Raw genomic sequence first — 19,407 nt, 5'->3', positions numbered from 1 at the left:
CTTTAAGATAGTTTCAAAGGTCAGGGTCCCTGGGAAGCACCTCTGAGATGGAGATTTGTTCGGGAATGCCCTTGGGATCACCACCTGGGGAAGGGAAGGGGAGGGGAGAGTGAGGGGAGGCAAGAGGAGGAGAAGAAGTGGGGCTGGGAAGATGGAGAAGGTGATCTCTGATGCAGTATCAGAGAAGGCCTCAGCTGACCCTGCAAAGAGCTCTGAATCTTGGTGGCCCTTCAGACTGTCACAAGTTAGGGCAGGAGGACTTTATACTTCCACACTGACCAAACACTGGGTGCAGGCTGCCCCAGGAAGAGAGCATGACCTTAGGTGGGAGGACTCTTTAACCAAGGCAGTCTGAAGAGGGCTCGCAGCAAGGGGCTGTTTGCCAGCAGCTGGGGGAAGAAGTCCTTCAGTCCTAAAAGGGCGTCTGAGTGGGTCCTCACAGCATCCACCAGTAGGGATATTCTGATGCTATTTACTGAATCAGTAAAGATGTGATAGAGGAAGTAAGTGTTTGTGAAGGGACAGAAGGAGATCACTTATCAGGGCACAGGGGGACATTTGAGACTGGGTATCTTCCCAACACCTATGACCCAAGACACTGTTACCTTTGTTCATCCGAGTCCAGACTCCGAAGTGGAACCATGTATGTGACAGAGTAGGAGTCACGAGCGTGGCACAGCTTCCTTACAATGAAGGCGCCACGTCTCAGTGCAGCCAGGGGCCGTCCGCAGTGCTCTGTGGAGAACGGGTGTAGGGCTGCTTCTGGGCTCGGCAGAGAGCACAAGGGGAGTGCCTGGCAGTGTCCGCCCTGGACGCCGAGGGGCACACCACAGAGTCGCCATCTCTCTGGCGCCGTGGTTCCTAACAAGGGTGCACATCCAAAACCCCTGAGGAGTTTTGGTTTTCTTTAATACACACGCTTGGGCCATATCTCCAGAGATTGTGAATCGTGGGTCCAGAGTGCAGCCTGGACATTTTTAAAGCTCCTTGGGTGCTTCTGGCGACACCTCCAGTTAAGAATCACGGGCCCAGCGTAACAGCACAGCAGTCATGGTGGCGACCCGTATTCTGGTCAAGAGTCCCATTAGAGTAGGTTAAACAGATCTTATTTTTGTCATTATTCTTGCTAATCAGAAGCAGCACATGTCCCGTCTCTCAGGGCTGGCTTCCTGAGCATTTTGTGGTCTTTATAGTCATCTCCTGTGGAGAGCTCCCCATCCCGCCCAATGGGCACCGCATCGGAACCCTATCCGTCTATGGAGCGACGGCCATCTTCTCCTGCAACTCCGGGTACACGCTGGTGGGCTCCAGGGTGCAAGAGTGCATGGCCAACGGGCTCTGGAGTGGCTCCGAAGTCCGCTGCCTCGGTAAGTGACCTCCCTGGACCTCTCCTGTCCCTTTTTCCCTCCTCAGGACAGGTTAGATCTTTCCAAAGCTGCATTCCAATCTTTGAACTGTACTGTTTTACCTACTGTCATAAAATGCTTAATCCAAACAGCTATTGGCATCTACCATAGCAAAAAACCCTGAACAAGCTTCCCTTGGAGCGCCCAAACGAATGAGAAGAACTTCAAGTCTGAGGAGACAAACCTTTGAGGGGCTCTCCTTCTGATCAAAAAGACACCCCCTTCTTATTGGCCCTTGTATGATGGGTGAAGCCCCAGTCTCTGCCTCCAGGGACACTTTACAGAGACACATTCCTGCAACACACCTAAAATACCATTTATATTATTGGTTTTTCCGTAAGATCTTAGGGGAAAACCCAGACGAACTTTTTGACCAACCCAATATGTATCAGCCAATTTTACATACATATGTATACAAAAATACAATATTATATGTACTATATTATATAATAAATAAATATTTTTGTCATTAGCTTGTTTTATGACAAAGATATGTCAGTGTATGACAAAAGCATAAAAAGCAACCTGGCTTACAGAGGACAGAGTTATCATTTCCCCCATGGTTAATCCAGTCCCTGCCTAAACATTAGATACTAAAGTTCTCTCTTCTCTCACACCTTTCTTGGACCCCTCTACTCCAAAGGAGGGTCCCAGCTACACAGACCCAACAGCATAGATTGGACGGTGTGTTCCAGAGTAAACAGTACTGCCCTCCCCCTGTCTCAGGCCTCTGTTAGAGACACAGTCATGAGTTATTTCCACACAGAGCCAAAAAATGCTAGTGGAAACATGAGAAATACACTCTACCTAAACCCCATTTTAAAAACATAACTCACCTAGGTTTATATTATCTGTGTTCCTTGCCACTCAGGAAAGAAGGTTGAATTTAGCTGAGCCACCTGGTCTGACATGGTTATTTTCAACACGACCAGACTTTTTAAATTCCGTTTCAAATTCTTTTCCCATTTAGGTTGTTACGTAGTATTGAGCAGAGTTCCCTGTGCTATACAGTAGGTCCTTGTTGGTTATCCATTTAGAATATAGCAGTGTGTACACATCAATCCCAAACTCCCTAACTATCCCCCCACCCCCACCCCTTTCCCCGCTGGTAACTATAAGTCCGTTCTGTCAGTCTGTTAGTCTGTTTCTGTTTTGTAAATAAGCTCATTCACAGCTAGGCTTTGACTGCCTTAATGAGACCACGGTGCCCTCCATGCAGTCGATGCTCTGGAAATGCTGGCTGATGAGAAAAAGAGGGGGACGTTCCCAGAGGCAGGGCAGTAACAGCGATCATTTCTCACCCGTGTACAGACACAGAAACTAAAGCTCAGAGATGGGTAGCCATTTGGAATGCAACCTTGGGATTTGGGGTTGCCAGGTCTTCAGCACCACTTCTATCACGTCTAGGATTCCTGAAGTCAGTCCTGGATGCTGCAGTCAGGGGGAGGCGGGAAAAACGATGGGTGGTCCTTTTCCCCACCGTCCATGTCTCCCCCTCCCCTCGTTTGACCAAGTTCCACCTTATTTTCTATAAGCTCCTCTTCAAGTTACTCTCTTTCCCCACATCCCACCAAAGCTGGACACTGCGGGACCCCTGAGCCCATCGTCAACGGGCAAATCAATGGGGAGAACTACAACTACCGGGGCAGCGTGGTGTACCAGTGCAACGCCGGCTTCCGCCTGATCGGCATGTCTGTGCGCATCTGCCAGCAGGATCACCACTGGTCAGGCAAGACCCCTTTCTGTGTGCGTAAGTATGGTACCCACTCTCCCTAGTCACGGGCTCAGGTGCAACTTGACTTTCTCTTGTGTTGTCTTGATTAGGTTAGCTAGAGGGTTTTGTATGTTTTGTTAATGTTTTTCAAAGACAATAATTATATCTGTTGTTTTCAGTTTTCTGCATCATTAACTATTGCTTTCACCTTTATTATTTTCTTCCTTGTGATTAACTTCTTTGTTCATTTTCTTGCTTTTGAATTAGGAATTTAGTTCATTTATTTTCAGTCTTTCGTTTTTATTGATTATTATGGATGTAAGTGTTTAAGGCTGTAAAATTTCTTCTGGTCACTGCTCTAATCATACCCCACAGATTATAAAAATTAGGGTTTTATTATTTCTCAGAAATTCTGTAATTTTGATATTAATTCCCCCTTTCGCCTAGAAGTTTTTTTTAATAAAAGAGTGTGTGGTTTTTATTTCCAGATGGAAGGACCTTTTGGATTTTTACATTGATATTCATTTCTAATTGATTGCACTGTATATAATATTTCTACTTCATAGAATTTACTGAGGCTTCCTTTGTGGCCTGATATTTGATCAGTTGTTATGAATGTTCCATGTGCATTTGAGAAGAAAGTGTATTAGTGTGTTAAGTTCTATGTATAATCGTAAGACGTGCCTTATTGATTTTGTTGTTTATGTCTTCTGTATGCTTACTTCGATTTTTGTCCACCTGACCTGTTTTGTTCTGAAATTTGTGTTTCAAAGTTTTCTTTTATTAGTATTCCTCTATTTTTTCTTACATTTCCCATAGTTTCTGTTATGTAACAGTAATTGCTTTATTTGGTACATAGATATTCATAACTGTTATATCTACATTGCAAATTGTGGTTTTAGCCTTTAAAAAAATCTTCATTATCACTTTTAGTATTTTCTAGTTTGAATTGTACTGTGTCTAATACTATTAAGCTTATGCCCGCTACTCTCATCCTTTGCCCATTTGCCTGGTATACCTTTAACCACCCTTTGTTTTAGACTTTCTGAATCACTTAAATTAGATGTGTCTGTTATATACATCATAGAGTTGGGCCTTGCCTTCTGAGCCAGTTTGAAGATCTTTTTCTTTTAATAGGTTAGTCAAATTCATTCACATATATTGTTATAACTTATATGTTTGGTTTCAATTCTGTCATGTTTAATTATTATGTGTAAAATATAATACACATATTTCTTTCTTTCTCTGTATGATGTGTTCTCTTTGCTTTTTTTGCTTTGCTTTTTTTCTTTTTTCATTTGATATTTAGGAAAGGTTGTTAACTTGTATGTCCCTTTCCTGTAATCAGTGCATTGACATACCAGGATCCTTTTTCAATATGTTCACATTTAAGATAGACTTTCTCTTTCTAGCAGTGACTTTAGATCAATATTCCCCAGCTCCCCTCCTCTCCTCTCCTCTCCATACAGCCTTGCTCTCTACAAAGGCTTGCGACAGAAGCATGAGAAATAGTTCTCCCTGGGTTTAGTGTTTATTTTTCTACTTACACGTAACTTAAAAGTTTACAGCATTGTCTGTCTTCTAGTTATGCTGCAGGCCTGTACTTTCTACAGTTTTATTTCTTCTTCTTGTCAGTCTGCATTTTTGGGATTTAGATGGCCACTGTTTATTCTCAGTTGCCTGGAAGTAATTTGGAAATTTTTTCACTTTCTAAAGTTCCATAAAGTGAGCCTTTATATAAAGTGCAGGTTTTGTTCTTAATTTTTGTAAGGCAGGTTTTTGTTTTTAATTCTTTTTCATTTGGTTTTTCATATATGAGATGGAACAATGAAATAATGAGCCTTAACAAGCGATGCATGAAAACTAGTCTTAATAGTTTCTTAAGTATTAAGAAATGCTTTACAGAAAGGAAGGTTTACAGAAAGGAAGACCTATCTATATTCAGTCAGCCTTCTAGATGTGTCTAAACAAAACATGTTTGGTTTAATCCAGGAAATGCAAATTCAAATGCCTTTAGGAAATTGACACAGAACATGTGTGAAAAGATTTGGGTTACCAATAATAGGGAATGTTGGAGTCTGAAAAAATGGAGTATGTCTGCCGAACCTGAGATACTTAATTTTGCACCCGGTCCTTACTGAAAGGCAGTATAGTAAAGCATTTGGACACTTGGACCCTGGACCTAGATTGCCTGGGTTCAAGTTCCAGATCTACCACTATATAGCATGTGGCTTTAGGCAAGTTAGCTTATCTCACTAGGTCTCTTTCCTCATCTATGAAAAGCAGGTACCTCAGAGACTATTGCAAGGATTAATCAATAATGTGAAATGGTCAGATGCTGCTGTTGCTGTTGTGATGAGAGTGTGATGGTGGCGGTGATGCCGCCGCCCTGTCACATCACAGAATCCAGGATCTCTTGTACCAAGCTCCATTCTCTCCTGGAGCTCAGAGTTTTAGGAAGTATCTGGAGTAGGACGGCAAGAGTAATAGAACAAGTGATTGCTCTGTGGCAGGTACTGTGTTAGCTGCCATCACCTATGGACTCAAGGTTTATGATATCAACCAGACTCTCAGAACTTTCCAGCTGCCCATCTATATTTCCTCAGTCAGCTCCCTTGTCCATTCCACACAATTTCACAGCTAATTCACAATTTCACCTCCTTTCTGAACACCCGTATTCTATTTGTCAGCAAATAGCAAATAGTGAAGATGTCCTGAAAGCAGAGAAGCTAGGTTTAGAACTCAGACGAGCCACTTAGAAACTGTGCCTCTTGAACAAGTCCCCAGACTCCTCTGAAACTCTCTTTTCCTATGAGGATAACGATGGTGCCTACCTCAGGGGGTTGTGAGGATTAAATGAAATAATGCATATAGACCCCAATAATTATTAGCTAATCATATAATCTCACTTTCTACTGTGCAGGGAACATAGAAGCCATCAGGTAATAACCCCTTCCACTTCCTGCTTCCCTGGCTCGCACGTCTGTCCTTGTCCCTTCCCTCCCATCTAGAAGGAGGCCCAAGGCTAATCCCTCCATGGGTCTCTGGACCTCCTTCCCTTCTGCCTTCCTAGTAAGCTTAGTCTGTTTTCACTTCTCTCCTCTGAACTGTGGACCTTCCATTTCTATTAATTTCCCTCAGCCTGTAAGACCGAATTCAAGAAACCTTTCCTTAGTACCTACTTTGTGCCAGGTGCTGTGTTAGGTGTTGTGGGTAAAGATGAATTGAATGTGCCATAGTCTCGGCCCTCAGGAAATCTGGGTCCAGTGGTGCATGTGCTCGAGGTCCAGTTAAGCCCCAGTCCAGCAGAACTCCTCTTTTCCTTCCCAGTGGTGTGTTCTCCTTCTCCCTTTGCGCCTGTATTCGTCAGGGCTCTCCAGAGAAACAGAGCCCTCTGGGCCATCTGACGAGTCTTGAACTCTCCCCATGGGTCTGCGACACTCCCACCTCCTGTGAGCTTGATTTACTGCTTTGCTGACCACCCCTCTGTGTCCTTTGCGGGCATTTCGGTCAATCTGCAGCTCAGAAGCTGGTACTACTCCCAAAGGTTTTACTCCTCAGCCCTCTTCTCTCACTCTATACAAGTGGTTATTTTAGCCTTTGGGGACATGACCCTTTGTGAGTCTGGTGAGAAAATGGATCCTCTCCCAAGCTGATCGCAAGCACCCAATATTTTGCATATAATTTGAGGGGATTCACAGACCCTATGAAGCTTACCTCCATTCTCCCACCACTTCGCTAACCTGGCAAAGTCCTGCTCAGCCTTGAGACCCAGCTCAGAGGGCATGCCATGCCCTCTGTGGACCCTCCTTAACCACTCCCTCCCTAGCAGAGGGTAGGTGCCCCTCCTGGGCACTGGCCTGTCTCGGCACCAGCCATGGTGTTGTGACAGCCTGCATCCCTGCCTGCTCTCCTACTGGGCTGAGAAGTGAGCCCCCTGAGCTCCTTGCATCAGTATGTAGCAGAGTGTCTCGCACTTAGTGCGCGGTAAGCATTTAATGAAGAGCAAACGTATGAATCTGTTTTTAAAGCAACCCTGTCAATGCATATTGAAATCCTTACTTTACAGATAGAGGAGCTGAGGCGTAGAGCGAGTTGTCCAAAGGAAGGAAGAGACAGAGCTGAACTATAAACCCTGGGTTGCTGGCCTCCTAGTGCATTCTCGTCCCACCACACCGGGCAGTCTTGAACCCCTGTAGTCCGTTATAACAGCACGCCTCTGCCCAGCTCTCTCTGCTAGAGTCAGGGATGCTACCGTTGGGATTTACCTAAGAGAATGGTTCCAGAAAGACAGCAGATGTGACCACAGCCAAAAGTGGGTCCTACTTGGCCTTGTTCCCCGACCCCCGTTCATACCATTTGGGTCTGGGGTGGGGTCCTCATAAATCCAAGTGTTGGGCTAAGAAAGCATTCCCCGTGGCTCCTCAACCGCTCACAGCTAAAAATCCAGAACCAAGGGAGAGGCCTCAAAGCCATCAAGTGGGAGTTCAACCCAAAGGGACTAGGTACCAGGCAGGCACTAAACAGAACTAGGGATGAGGGAGCAGAGCAGAAGCCAGGCATCCATCCATTCATGGCTCACTCATTTGTTCGTTCGCTCAGCAAATATGTATCAAGCTCTTCCTGTATGTCAGGCACTGATACATACACGAAAGATAGAGCAAGGAGCGAAACAGAGTCCCTGTCCCAGGGAGCTTCCATTCAGATAGAGGGAGACAGGCAATGAACACACGAGGAAGTACATGCAGAGTGTGCCAGCTGCTATGGAGAAAAGCAGGGCAGGGCTAGGGGGCTGGGCAGTACTGGGGAGGTTGTTTATCTGGTCGTAAGGGAAGGCCTCTCTGCTAGTGACATCTGAGGGGGCACCGGAGGATATGAGTGCAGGAACCAAGGGATGTTCCAGCCAAGAGGAAAGCAAGTACATAGGCTCTGGGGCAGGAACTTGCTTGTTCAAGAAAACTCGAAGAGACCAGCGCCACTGGGTGGAGTGAACTCCACTACTGGGAGGAAGGGGGGAAAGCCTGAGCCCTACAAGCGCCAGAACACTCTTCCTTCCCTGCCCAGGGTTGAACAAATTACAAAAGGAAACAGTCATGGGTGGAAGACAAAATATCACTTTTATTCCTGATAAAGACTAAGTTGGAACCCATAGCTTAATGTGAGAGCCAAGTGGAATCTGCTAAATAAACCCCAGAACGGGGTGGATTCACACACAGTCAGAGGCAGCACTGCACTGGGGCGGGCATCGCTCCATTGCTGGGGAGAGCCTGTCTCTGGAGGAGTGGGGCAGAGCAGCGCTGCCCACAGGCCGCCGGGTCCCAAGAGGAGAAAGGCAGGGCTGAGCCTTTATTCTTCCCAAATTGCACGATGGGCCGTTCCACGTTACCCGGGGCAGAGTAAGGAAGAGAGCAGAGAAAGGCCAGGAAGTACATGAATTGAACTCCCTTCACGTGGAAGGAGTGGGGGAAGGGTTGTGCCCCCACTAAGAGCTCTGGTTCCCACTGGTCTGTCACAGTGACCAGTCCCTCCACGCAGGCATGGTTAGTATTGACTCTGGCTCCGTCCAGATTGGCCCAGGAACTAGGCTGGGTCTGCATGACATGAGGGGTAGTCATCAGTGTATCTGGCGAAGAAGAGTGGAGTTGGGGAGCCAGGGGATAAGGGAGAGGAAACGAGGCGGGAGGGACAGAGAACGACGCTGTGAACCTAACACCCTGTGGAAGTCCAAGAATGACTTCTCTCGTGTTGTCCAAGCGGTGGACATGCCTTCAAAGAAAAGGCAATGTCCACATGCTGATTTCAGGGAAGCAGAATTTTGCAGCAAAAGAGACTAAAGTTAGACCTAAGGCTGAACTTCACTGATGGGTATGAGAAACGCCAGGTGAGGAGAGGATGGACTTTGGGGGATATGGAATAACAGGAGGGCTTACCTCTCTTCTGTTCTGATTACAGCGATTACCTGTGGACACCCAGGCAACCCAATGAACGGCCTCACCCAGGGCAACCAGTTCAACCTCAATGATGTGGTCAAGTTTGTTTGCAACCCTGGGTATGTGGCTGAGGGGGCTGCTCGGTCCCAATGCCTGGCCAGCGGGCAGTGGAGCGACGTGCTGCCCACCTGCCGAAGTGAGTCACCCTTCTTCTCCCCTCCCCCACCCCCAGTACCTCTGCCATCTGTGGTCTGTGACCCACAAGCGGAAGCCAGTGGATTCCATTGTGGTGCTACTTTGACCAAATGGGGAAGACTTGGGACAGAAAAGAACCATAAATGGGGGCTTTCTCAACCCCTAGATACAGCCACGTCAAATTTCTTCACTGGTTATGTAAAGAAAGCAAAGGACGTTCATCTTTCAAAATAGAAATGGAAAACCATCTTCTGTTTACATTTCGTAGACCCAATAATTCACCATTATCATATAGAGCCCCATTCTTGATGAAAGAAAAAAAAACCCACAAGGGTGCAAATGAAAAATAAAAAGCCAACAGTCTAGGGGTTGGGGTGAAGGGGGAGGGAAGAAATGAAACCACGGACTCAAGAGGCAGACTCTGCGTAGAGGATATTCCAGCCCCATTCGGTCTATTTAGGAAATAGCTTCTAAAGCTTTCAAAGACTGCTCACAGCAATGAAGGGCAGTGGAGCTGTCTGCCTCCACCCAAGAGTGGCCTGGCAGGCTAGCTGAGGTTTGAATGGAGAGTCAGACAGAGTGAACAGTGCGTGAGTCCAGCCCTGGTCTGGAGGTTGATCAAGTCTTCACAGCTGTAAGGTGTGAGGGCTGAGACTCCCTCGGATGACGGCTCCTCCTCGCGGTGTTTGGGGGTGCACAGTGATTGGCTGTGCAGTGTGTCACAAGTCATTTGTAACTGATATTAAAGAACCAAATTTTTCAAATGATGTTTTAAAATCATTAAAGATACATTCACAGCTAACCTTAAAATAACATTCCTCTCAACATTTCAAGGTGCCATTTTGAGTGAGACTAGGTTCTAGGGAACACAGGGGAAATTGTCGTGACCTTGAGTTGACCTTCCTTCCATCACCTATCCAGGCAGGAAGGAGCTGAGAACTGATGCTTTGGGGTGTTGTTATCCCATTACCCCCTTCTCCTCAAGAACTGTGCTGTCTCCCCAACACAAGGTTCTGTCCTGTAACTTCAGCTGCCCCTGTCCCAGCCCCTTCCTGGGGTGCTGTACTCAAGAGCCGATCTTGAAAACAGATGGCTGGGGTAAAATCCTTAGAAATGATGGCATCTGCTCCTTCTCCCCACCAGCCTATTCTCTACTCTGACAGAGTGACCTGCCTAAAATGCAAATCTGATCAAGTCACTCCATGTTTAAAACACCTTCAGAGACTTCCCACTGCCCTTAAGATAATAATAGTCTCCTCTGCTGGTTTAATGGGGCCCACAGACCTGGCCCAGCCTCCTGTCCAGCCCACTCTTCTCCACTTCGTCCACCCCCAGCCTCAGCTCTGCATTGGGTCCCAGCCACACTGAACCTCTTCCGGAGTCCTCACACAGTGCCCTGTGCCCATAAACCCCCCAGGGCACCAGACACAGTTTCCTCCAATGCATTCTTCTCTGTCCCCTCCCACCCTCTCTTTGTCTGGGTGATTTCTACCCAGTCATCAAGAGCCTCCTTCTGGGAAGCCTTTCCTGCTCCACCCCCTGCACGGGGCTAGATGCTCTGCTTTGTGCTTACGGAACATTCTCTGCTGTCCCTATCAGAGCACTTATCAAACAGGATAATTGTTCATTTGTCCCTTTCTCTCTAGACCAGTAGTTCTCAATTGGGGATGATTTCACCCGCTCCCGTGTCCCAACAGGGGACAGATGTCGGAAGACCTTTTTGGTTGTCACAACTGGAGGGTTTCTATTGGCATCTAGTGGACAGAGGCCAGGGATGCTGTTAAACATCCTGCAATGCACAGGACTGCCCCCTCAATAAATAATTATCAACCCAAGATATCCTTCGTACCAAGGTAGAGAAACCCTGCTCCAGATTGTAACTTCTGTCATATCCTCACTGCCCAGCACAATGCTTGGCACTCAGTATATCACGATAAACAACATGAATGAGTAAAGGCTACTTACCTGTTTTGTGACTCCAACCGCTCTGAGCCTCAGAGAGGTTCATCAGAAGTTAAAACAGCTCACACCTGAAAAGCTTATCAAAGATTTTAAGTACTGGCCCTGCCCCCCTTATGATGCATATGAGGTTCAGGTAAAATAATGGATGTGAAAGTGTTTTGAAAGCAAAAGTACAGATCATCGGGCTTCCCTGGTGGCACAGCGGCTAGGAGTCTGCCTGCCAATGCAGGAGACACGGGTTCGAGCCCTGATCCGGGAGGATCCCACATGCCGCAGAGCAGCAGGACCCATGAGCCACAACTACTGAGCCTGTGCTCTAGAGTCCGCAAGCCACAACTACTGAATCAGGCCCGCGCACCTGGAGCCTGTGCTCCGCAGCAAGAGAAGCCCCCGCTCACCGCAACTAGAGAAAGCCCGCGCGCAGCAACGAAGACCCAATGCAGCCAAAAATAAATAAATTTACTTTTTTTTTTGAAGTACACATCATGGGTTATGAATAATATGGTCATTATTCTCAAATCTCACTCGATTTTGAGTTAAGCTGCTTTGGAAACACTTCAGGATTTAAAAGTCAAATTTATCCCCCAGGATTAATCTCCCCCTGAAATACTCATAAAAGTGATTAAAACAGTTTCCAGAAGAGCCCACCCCCCCTTCCACAGCTTTGCTGAGGGAGACATTGTATCAGGGATCTGCTCACAGACAGAAGCCATCCCTGCCCTCAAGGGATTCTTGTATTCAAACAAATCACAATGGAGCGATCCAGGTTTGTACCAACGGGAGCACTGAGGAGGGAGAGGTTAACCAGTCTGGGAGGAGGTGGGAAGGCTTCTGCAGGGAGGTGATGTCTAGCTGGACATGGAAGAATGAATCCCTTAACCAGGTGATCAAGGTGAGGGGAGAAGTACAGCAGCCTCAGGACAAGCTCACCTTCCCAGGCAGGATCTCCTTTGTGTAGCCTGTCTTGGTCTGGAAATACGTGCCTGTTTGGACTTCGGAATTCTCATTTAAAAGTGCAGGAAAATCCTCGCATCCAGGTCTCTACATCTAATCATCCCGTTCCATTGCAGTCATCAACTGTACAGATCCTGGGCACCAAGAAAACAGCGTTCGTCAAATCCACGCCAGCGGCCCGCACACGTTCAGCTACGGCACCACCGTGTCTTACCAGTGCAACCACGGCTTCTACCTCCTGGGCACCCCGGTGCTCAGCTGCCAGGGAGATGGCACATGGGACCGTCCCCGCCCCCAGTGTCTCTGTAAGTTGATGTTATCTACTCACAATGATCACCCGTGCCTTCTGACGGGATGGTCCATATCAAAGAATAGCCCTCCTCTGTGTGTGTGTGTGTGTGTGTGTGTGTGTGTGTGTGTGTGTGTGTGTTCACGATGACAGTCACTGTGGCTGCTCTGCGGATGTCACAGAGCATCTTGGGCCCTGTTGGGTTAGTTGCCACACCAGTTCTCACGCTTTCTTTGTTCCTGGCTACAGGCTTATTCTCTTTCCTCTCTAGTGCTGCCACCAACCTCTTCAGCCTCCAGGGTTCCCTTCCTTCAGGGGTCCCGGCTGCATAGCGGGACACTGTCTCCCATGTTACACCCTCCTTGCTTTTCCAGAAAGACAACACATGAACCCCTTTCTCTTGAAAGACTGAAGCAGAAATGCCACCGACCCTGGAGGCAGACCGACCTGGATTTGAATTCTGGCTCTGCCACTAAACATGCTGTGTGGTTTGAAAGAAGTCCATTAACCTCTCTGATCCTCCATTTCTTCATCTGTAACAATGATGCTAATGCCTCTTCCATAGGGTTATTAGAGGATTAAGTGAGAACATCCATTAAAAGTGCCTAGTACAATATGTCTGGTATATAGTAGCTACTCAATAAACAATAACTGCTTTAACTGTAATTAGGAAAAAATATGGGGACACCATGTGGGTTAGAAAAGGATGGGGGAGGCACTCAGAATCCTGACATCTGGTTGCTAGCCTCACACATCCTGAAGAGAAAATCAGTTCCTTGGGCTCCTGATCTCTTGTCGCTAATGATGAACCCTGTGGGTTACTCTCTCCCCTCTCTTCCCAGTAGTAGAGGTGAAGATGCAGTCCCGAGGGACTGATGGGCATTGAGCTGGTGCCATTCAGTAGTCCTCTTATCTGTGGTGGGTCATACGTATTTTGTAGGCCCCCCAGTCTGGATGACTCCATCTCGTTATGCCCTTGTGCCTCTAGGTATGATAGGAGTCTGGTACAGCTACTCACCTGCCCATATTTCGCTTGCTTGAGGACCCCGACCTGGCCATCCAGCCCCATTTATGACTGACAAATCATCTGGGGTTGGAAATGGACAGCCACCTGAGCGCGGTGGTGACAGCTGAGATTCAGAGTGCATGGTGGTTTCAAATTGCTGTATCTTCTGGTAAAATGAGGCCTTTATCATAATCAAGTGACCCTATCTATGTTCATTTTTTGCCCCAAAGCTTATTTTATCTGATGTTAATATTGATATTGATATAATTAATAGATCATTACATCAGTATTATTATCCATAATCATTTCCTTAGGGATTTAATCCACTTCCATTTTTCTTCCTTTTTTTTGGAGAGAAATATAATTCACATACCAGAAAATTCACTTTTAGAGTATATAATTTGGTGATTTTAATATATTCACAAAATTGTGCAACCATCACCACTGTCTAATTCCAGAGCATTTCCGTCACCCCAAGAGGACACCCTTTAGCAGTCACTTCCCATTGCCCACCACCACTCTATCCCCCGGTAACCATACTTTGCATCTGTGAATTTGCCTATTCTGGACATTTCATATAAATGAAATTATGTGTGTGGCCTTGTGTGTCTGACTTCTTCCACTTAGCATAAGGTTTTCAAAGTTCATCCATGTCGTAGCATGTATCGTTTACTTCATTCCTTTTTATGGCCAAATATTATTCCATTGTATGGATATACCGCATTTTGTTCATCCATTCATCGGTTGACGGACATCTGGGTTGTTTCCACTTTTTGGATATTATGAGCAATGCTGCTGTGAACACATGTACAAGTTTTTGTGTGACCATATGTTGTCAGTTCTCTTGAATATATACCTAGGATGAAATTGCTGGGTCATATGGTAACTCTGTGTTTAATTTTTTAAGGTTCACTGTTTTCTAAAGTGGCTGCACCATTTTACATTCCCATGGGCACTGTATGAAGGTTCCAGTTTCTCCATAGCCTCATGTACACTTGTTATTGTCCATCTTTTTTATTACAGCCATTCTAGCAGGTGTGAAGTGGTATCTCATTGTGGTTTTGATTTGCATGTCCCTAATGACTAATGATGTTGAACATCTTTTTATGTGCTTATTGGCCATTTGCATCTCTTCTTTAGAGAAATGTCTATTCAAGTTGTTTGCGCATTTTTTAATTGGGTTGTTTGTCTTAATATCTTTTGATTTAACTGTTCTTTATATATTCTGAATACTACACCTCTATCAGACATATAATTTGCAAACTTTTCTCCCAAAGATAATTCTGGATGATGTCCTTTGATGCATGAAAGTATTGAATTTTAATGAAGTCTGAGTTATCTGTTTTCTCTTCTGTTGCTTGTGCTTTTGAAGGAATATTTAAGAAACCACTGCCTAATCCAATGTCATATCATAATCCAATATCATGTCGTCTGTGAAAAAACATAATTTTACTTCTTTCTTTCCAACCTGATGCCTTTTATTTCTTTTTCTTACATAATTGCCCAGCTAGAACCTTCAGTACAATGTTGAATAGAAGTGGCAAAACAAACATTCTTGTCTTGTTTCTAGTCTTTGGAGTAAACTCTTCAGTCTTTCACCATTAAGTATGATGTTAGCTGTGGGATTTTTGCAGATTCCCTTTATCAGATTGAGGAAGTTCTCTTCTACTCCTAGTTTTGTTGAACATTTTTACCACGAAAGGGTATTGGATTTTTTCAAATGATTTTTCTGCGTCTATTGAGATGATCATGTGGGGCTTTTTTTTTTTCCTCATTCTATTAATATGGTGTATTACATTGATTGATTTTCATGTGTTGAACAACTCTTGTGTTCTTGGAACAAATCATTCTTGGTCACGGTAAAATTCATTTTAATATGCTACTGGATTTGGTTTGCTAGTATTTTGTTGAGGATTTTTGCAACTGCATTCATAACGAATATTGGTCTGTAGTTTTCTTTCCTTATGATATCTTTTGCTTTCGTATCAGGACAATGCTGGCCTCATAGAATGAGTTGGCAATTGTCCCTCTTCTTCCATTCTTAGGAATAGTTTGAGAAAGACTGGTGTTATTTCTTCTTTAAAATTTTGGTAGAATTCATCTGGTCCTGGGCTTTTCTTTGTTAAAATTTTTTGATTATTGATTGTTTCTACTTATTTGTTATAATTCTCTTCAGATATTTCATTTCTTCTTGAGTCATTTTTGGTAGTTTGTGTGTTTCTAGTAATTTTTCCATTTCATCTAGGTTATCTAATGTATTGGTATACAACTGTTCATATTCATAGTATTCTGTAATCCTTTTTACTTCTGTAAACTCAGTTGGTAGTAATGTCTCCACTTTCATTCCTGATTTTAGAATTTGAATCCTCTCTCTGCCCCCGTATCTATCTCTCTCTCCCTCCCTCTCTCTCTGGCTCTCTCTCTCTCTCTCTCATCAGACTAGAACATTTGTCAATTTTCTGACCTTTTCAGAGGACCAAGCTTTGATTTTGTTTATTTTCTCTATTGTTTTTCTATTTCATTTATCTCTGCTCTAACCTTTTTTATTTCTTTTCTTCCATTTGCTTTGCTCTTCTTTTTCCTAGTTTATTAGAGGGGAAGGTTAGGTTGTTGGTTTGAGACCTTTCCTCTTTTTAATGTAGGCAATTACAGTTATAAATTTCCCTCTGAGCACTGCTTTCACTGTATCTCACAAGTTTTGGTATGCTATGTTTTCATTTTTGTTCACCTCAAGTATTTTCTAATCACTCCCCTGATTTCTTCTTTGACCTACTGATTATTTAGGAGAGTGTTGTTTAATTTCCATATATTTGTGGATTTTCCAAATTTCCTTCTGTTATTGGTTTCTAGTTTCATTGCATTTTGGTTGGAGAACATACTTTGTATGATTTCAGTCTTTTAAAATTTATGGAGATTTATTTTTTTTTAGCTAGATAATTATTGAATGTTTTACCATTCAATAATTATCTTTTTAGTTAAGCTGAGGTTTAACTGTTCATTGAGTTCCTATTTCCAATTATTTATTTTGCATTTGAGAAATCGAGGCAATATTTGTTTTTCAAATTTGCTTAATTATTTCCATAGTTTATTGTTCCTATGTAAACGTGTTCTTTTTTTATATTTAACATGTTAAATATGCTTGTTGTGTATTCTATATCTGATACTTCCAATATCAGTGTCTTTTCAAGTCTAGTTCTGCTACTGTCATTTCTGCTGCTTCTCACTCTTGGTGACTTGTTTCTCATTGTTTTATTATGTTTACATTATGATCTTTTGTTTGACTGATCTTAATCTGTGGGAATCAGGAACCAAGCTCTCAGTCTGGTAGAAGCCGATGCCTAAAAACAGGCTAGGCATTCTCTCTCTCTCTCTCAAAAAAAAAAAAAAAGTGGCTAGTGCTCAACAATTGCTGGTATTTTTTACTACAGAAAGCCAGCGGTCACTTCTTTTTCTCTTTGGGTTTTACATGGTGCCAAACTCTGCTTATAGTAATCACTGACACCACCACATTACGTTTTTATTAGAGACACAGAAACCAAAGGACCGACCAGTTCTTTTTGAAGTAGATTTTCCCAAAGCAGACCCCATTCAAAGACAGCAACGTGTATTACTTCCTCTAAATATGAACTTCAGCAAGATTCCCATAAAAGGGATATACTAGCATCAGAATCCAATTAGCCTATTCACTTGTTGAAGGGGGAAAACATAGAAGTTTTCCCTGAGATTTGGTGAGACTATTTCAAAAACACCAGCCCTGAGGAAGTTCCACTGGCTGTAAGTCTCTAGATCCCAGGTGACTCCCAGTAAAATAATTTTCACTGATATTTCATGGTTATCATGACATTATTTTAGTGGACTAATTGCATTTCTACTCCTAGAAGATCCAATTACCTGTGAATAGGATTGTGACAAATTGAAGATGACTATACATATCCCCTAGTCAACCATGTCAATCAGCTGTTCCTTCCAGGTGAAGGCAAACTGCTTTAATTAGTGTGGACATGCAGGGACCAAGGAAAATGCATGATCCGTACCTATGTTATATGCCGCTTCCCTGCTAAAGTGCTTTAAAAAACAGTGGAAGCGCTGGAGGTGGCTGGCCATTAATCCAACTCTCATACTTATGGTTTAGGAACCAGGGTGCGGGGCTTTTTCATTTTGCCATCGGACTCAGCATAGTCCGCACCCAATCATGAATTGCTGATTTATATTATTGGTTGTTTTTTTGTTTGTTTGTTTGTTTTTTAATGGTACACGGGCCTCTCACTGCTGTGGCCTCTCCCGTTGTGGAGCACAGGCTCTGGACATGCTGGCTCAGCAGCCATGGCTCATGGGCCCAGCCACTCCGCAGCATGTGGGATCTTCCCAGACCGGGGCACGAACCCATGTCCCCTGCATGGGCAGGCGGACTCTCAACCACTGCGCCACCAGGGAAGCCCTATATTATTGTTTTTTGCTTCATTACAATTTTATACTTTCTCAATCCCCTGTTATATGTGTATCCTGTGTAATGCAAGAAAATCTGCTACTATTAGGAGTGCTAAATACCTATCTTGCTGATTTTTATGTACACATTTAAGCTTAATACATAGTTAGCAGCTAGAGAGCCACTGCAGAAACTGGAATGATCCGAAGAGATCCCATTTGGACATGGGCATGAACATTAAAAACATTAATCTTTTATATCAACAAATTGAGAAATGCAGCAACAGCTATTCACCTTGTCTTTGTTCTTCGCCTTCTAGATTTTTATGCAAATATGCAATGAATGCAAGTTGTTTCTCTTTATTGTTATCATATGTCCTTTTCTTGTTTCTCCTTATCCATAGCAGGCAAATTGTATTGTCATTAATTTTTCTTTTGTCACAAGCATCATTATTGTTGACTTTTTCCTCCTTCAAAAGAACATACCACAGGAAGGGAATAAAACAACAGAGTATACTGTAGTTGCTAATTTTACAGACACCCAAGTAGCTAGATCAAGCCAGTAGTGAAAAAATAATTTCTGGCATTGCATATACATTTTTAGAGATTATTAGATATTACCATAATTGAACACTACCCTCAAATTCCCCAAAGAAACATTTTAAAGCCAAATAAGAACATCAGAAAAAGCAACCAGCTGCTGTCACAGAAATCATTACGGGTAACCAACATAAATGTGTACATATGTACACTAATAGACATGAACAGAAATGTTCTTATCAGCATTATTCATGAGTCCAAAACCAGAAACAACCCCAACATCCATCAATAGGAAATGGATGATAAAGGTGGTATATTCCCACAGTGGTGTGACAGTCAACCTATTCATACCTTTATGTAGCATACTCCTACACTGTACCAGGGTTGGTCTGTGTAAAGTGATGTGACTTGCAAAGCTAGGTTATAAGAGATATCCCACCTCCACCTGGCTTTCTTGGATCAGTCACTCTGGGGGAAGCCAGTCAAGCCTTCAGATGAATGCAGCCACAGTCAACATCCTGGCTGCAACTTATGAGGGATTCTGAGTCAGAACCACCTGCCAAGCCACTCCCAAATTCCTGACCCACAGAAACCATGATCAGTAATGCATTTATTGTTGTCTAAGCTTTGGGGCAATTTGTTACACAGGAAGAGATAACTAACATAAATGGTAAACTATATAGCAGAAGTCAGCAAACTTTGGCTCCTGGGCTAAATCTAGCCTATGGCCTATTTCTGGATAGCCCTTGAGCTTAGAAGAGTTTTTGTTTTTAATACTTTTTAAATATTGTACAAAAAAAAAAGAAACAGAAGAATATGCAACACAGACTGTATTTAGCCTCAAAACCTAAAATAATTACTGTCTGGACAGTAATTAAAGAAAATGTTTGCTGACCCTGGTATACAGCAATTATAATGACCTACTGTTACATACAGTATAGACGAATGTCACAGACGTAATGCTGAGTGAAAGAAGCCAACACAAA

At 43.9% G+C, this 19,407-nt stretch overlaps 1 protein-coding gene across 1 annotated transcript in view; it reads left to right on the top strand.

Moving 5' to 3' along the window:
* The window catches only part of CSMD2 (CUB and Sushi multiple domains 2), a 661,952-nt gene that overhangs the window by 607,262 nt on the left and 35,283 nt on the right, over nucleotides 1-19,407 (top strand). The window contains exons 52-55 of the mRNA XM_032640663.1: nucleotides 1,194-1,367; nucleotides 2,983-3,156; nucleotides 9,073-9,246; nucleotides 12,278-12,466. Coding sequence (XP_032496554.1) covers nucleotides 1,194-1,367; nucleotides 2,983-3,156; nucleotides 9,073-9,246; nucleotides 12,278-12,466 — 711 coding nt within the window. The remainder of the gene's footprint in view (nucleotides 1-1,193; nucleotides 1,368-2,982; nucleotides 3,157-9,072; nucleotides 9,247-12,277; nucleotides 12,467-19,407) is intronic.

Source organism: Phocoena sinus, chromosome 1, assembly GCF_008692025.1.
Source record: "Phocoena sinus isolate mPhoSin1 chromosome 1, mPhoSin1.pri, whole genome shotgun sequence".
NCBI lineage: Eukaryota > Metazoa > Chordata > Mammalia > Artiodactyla > Phocoenidae > Phocoena > Phocoena sinus.
The sequence above is the reverse complement of the archived record's forward strand: the minus strand, read 5'-3'. Positions and strand labels throughout refer to the sequence as shown.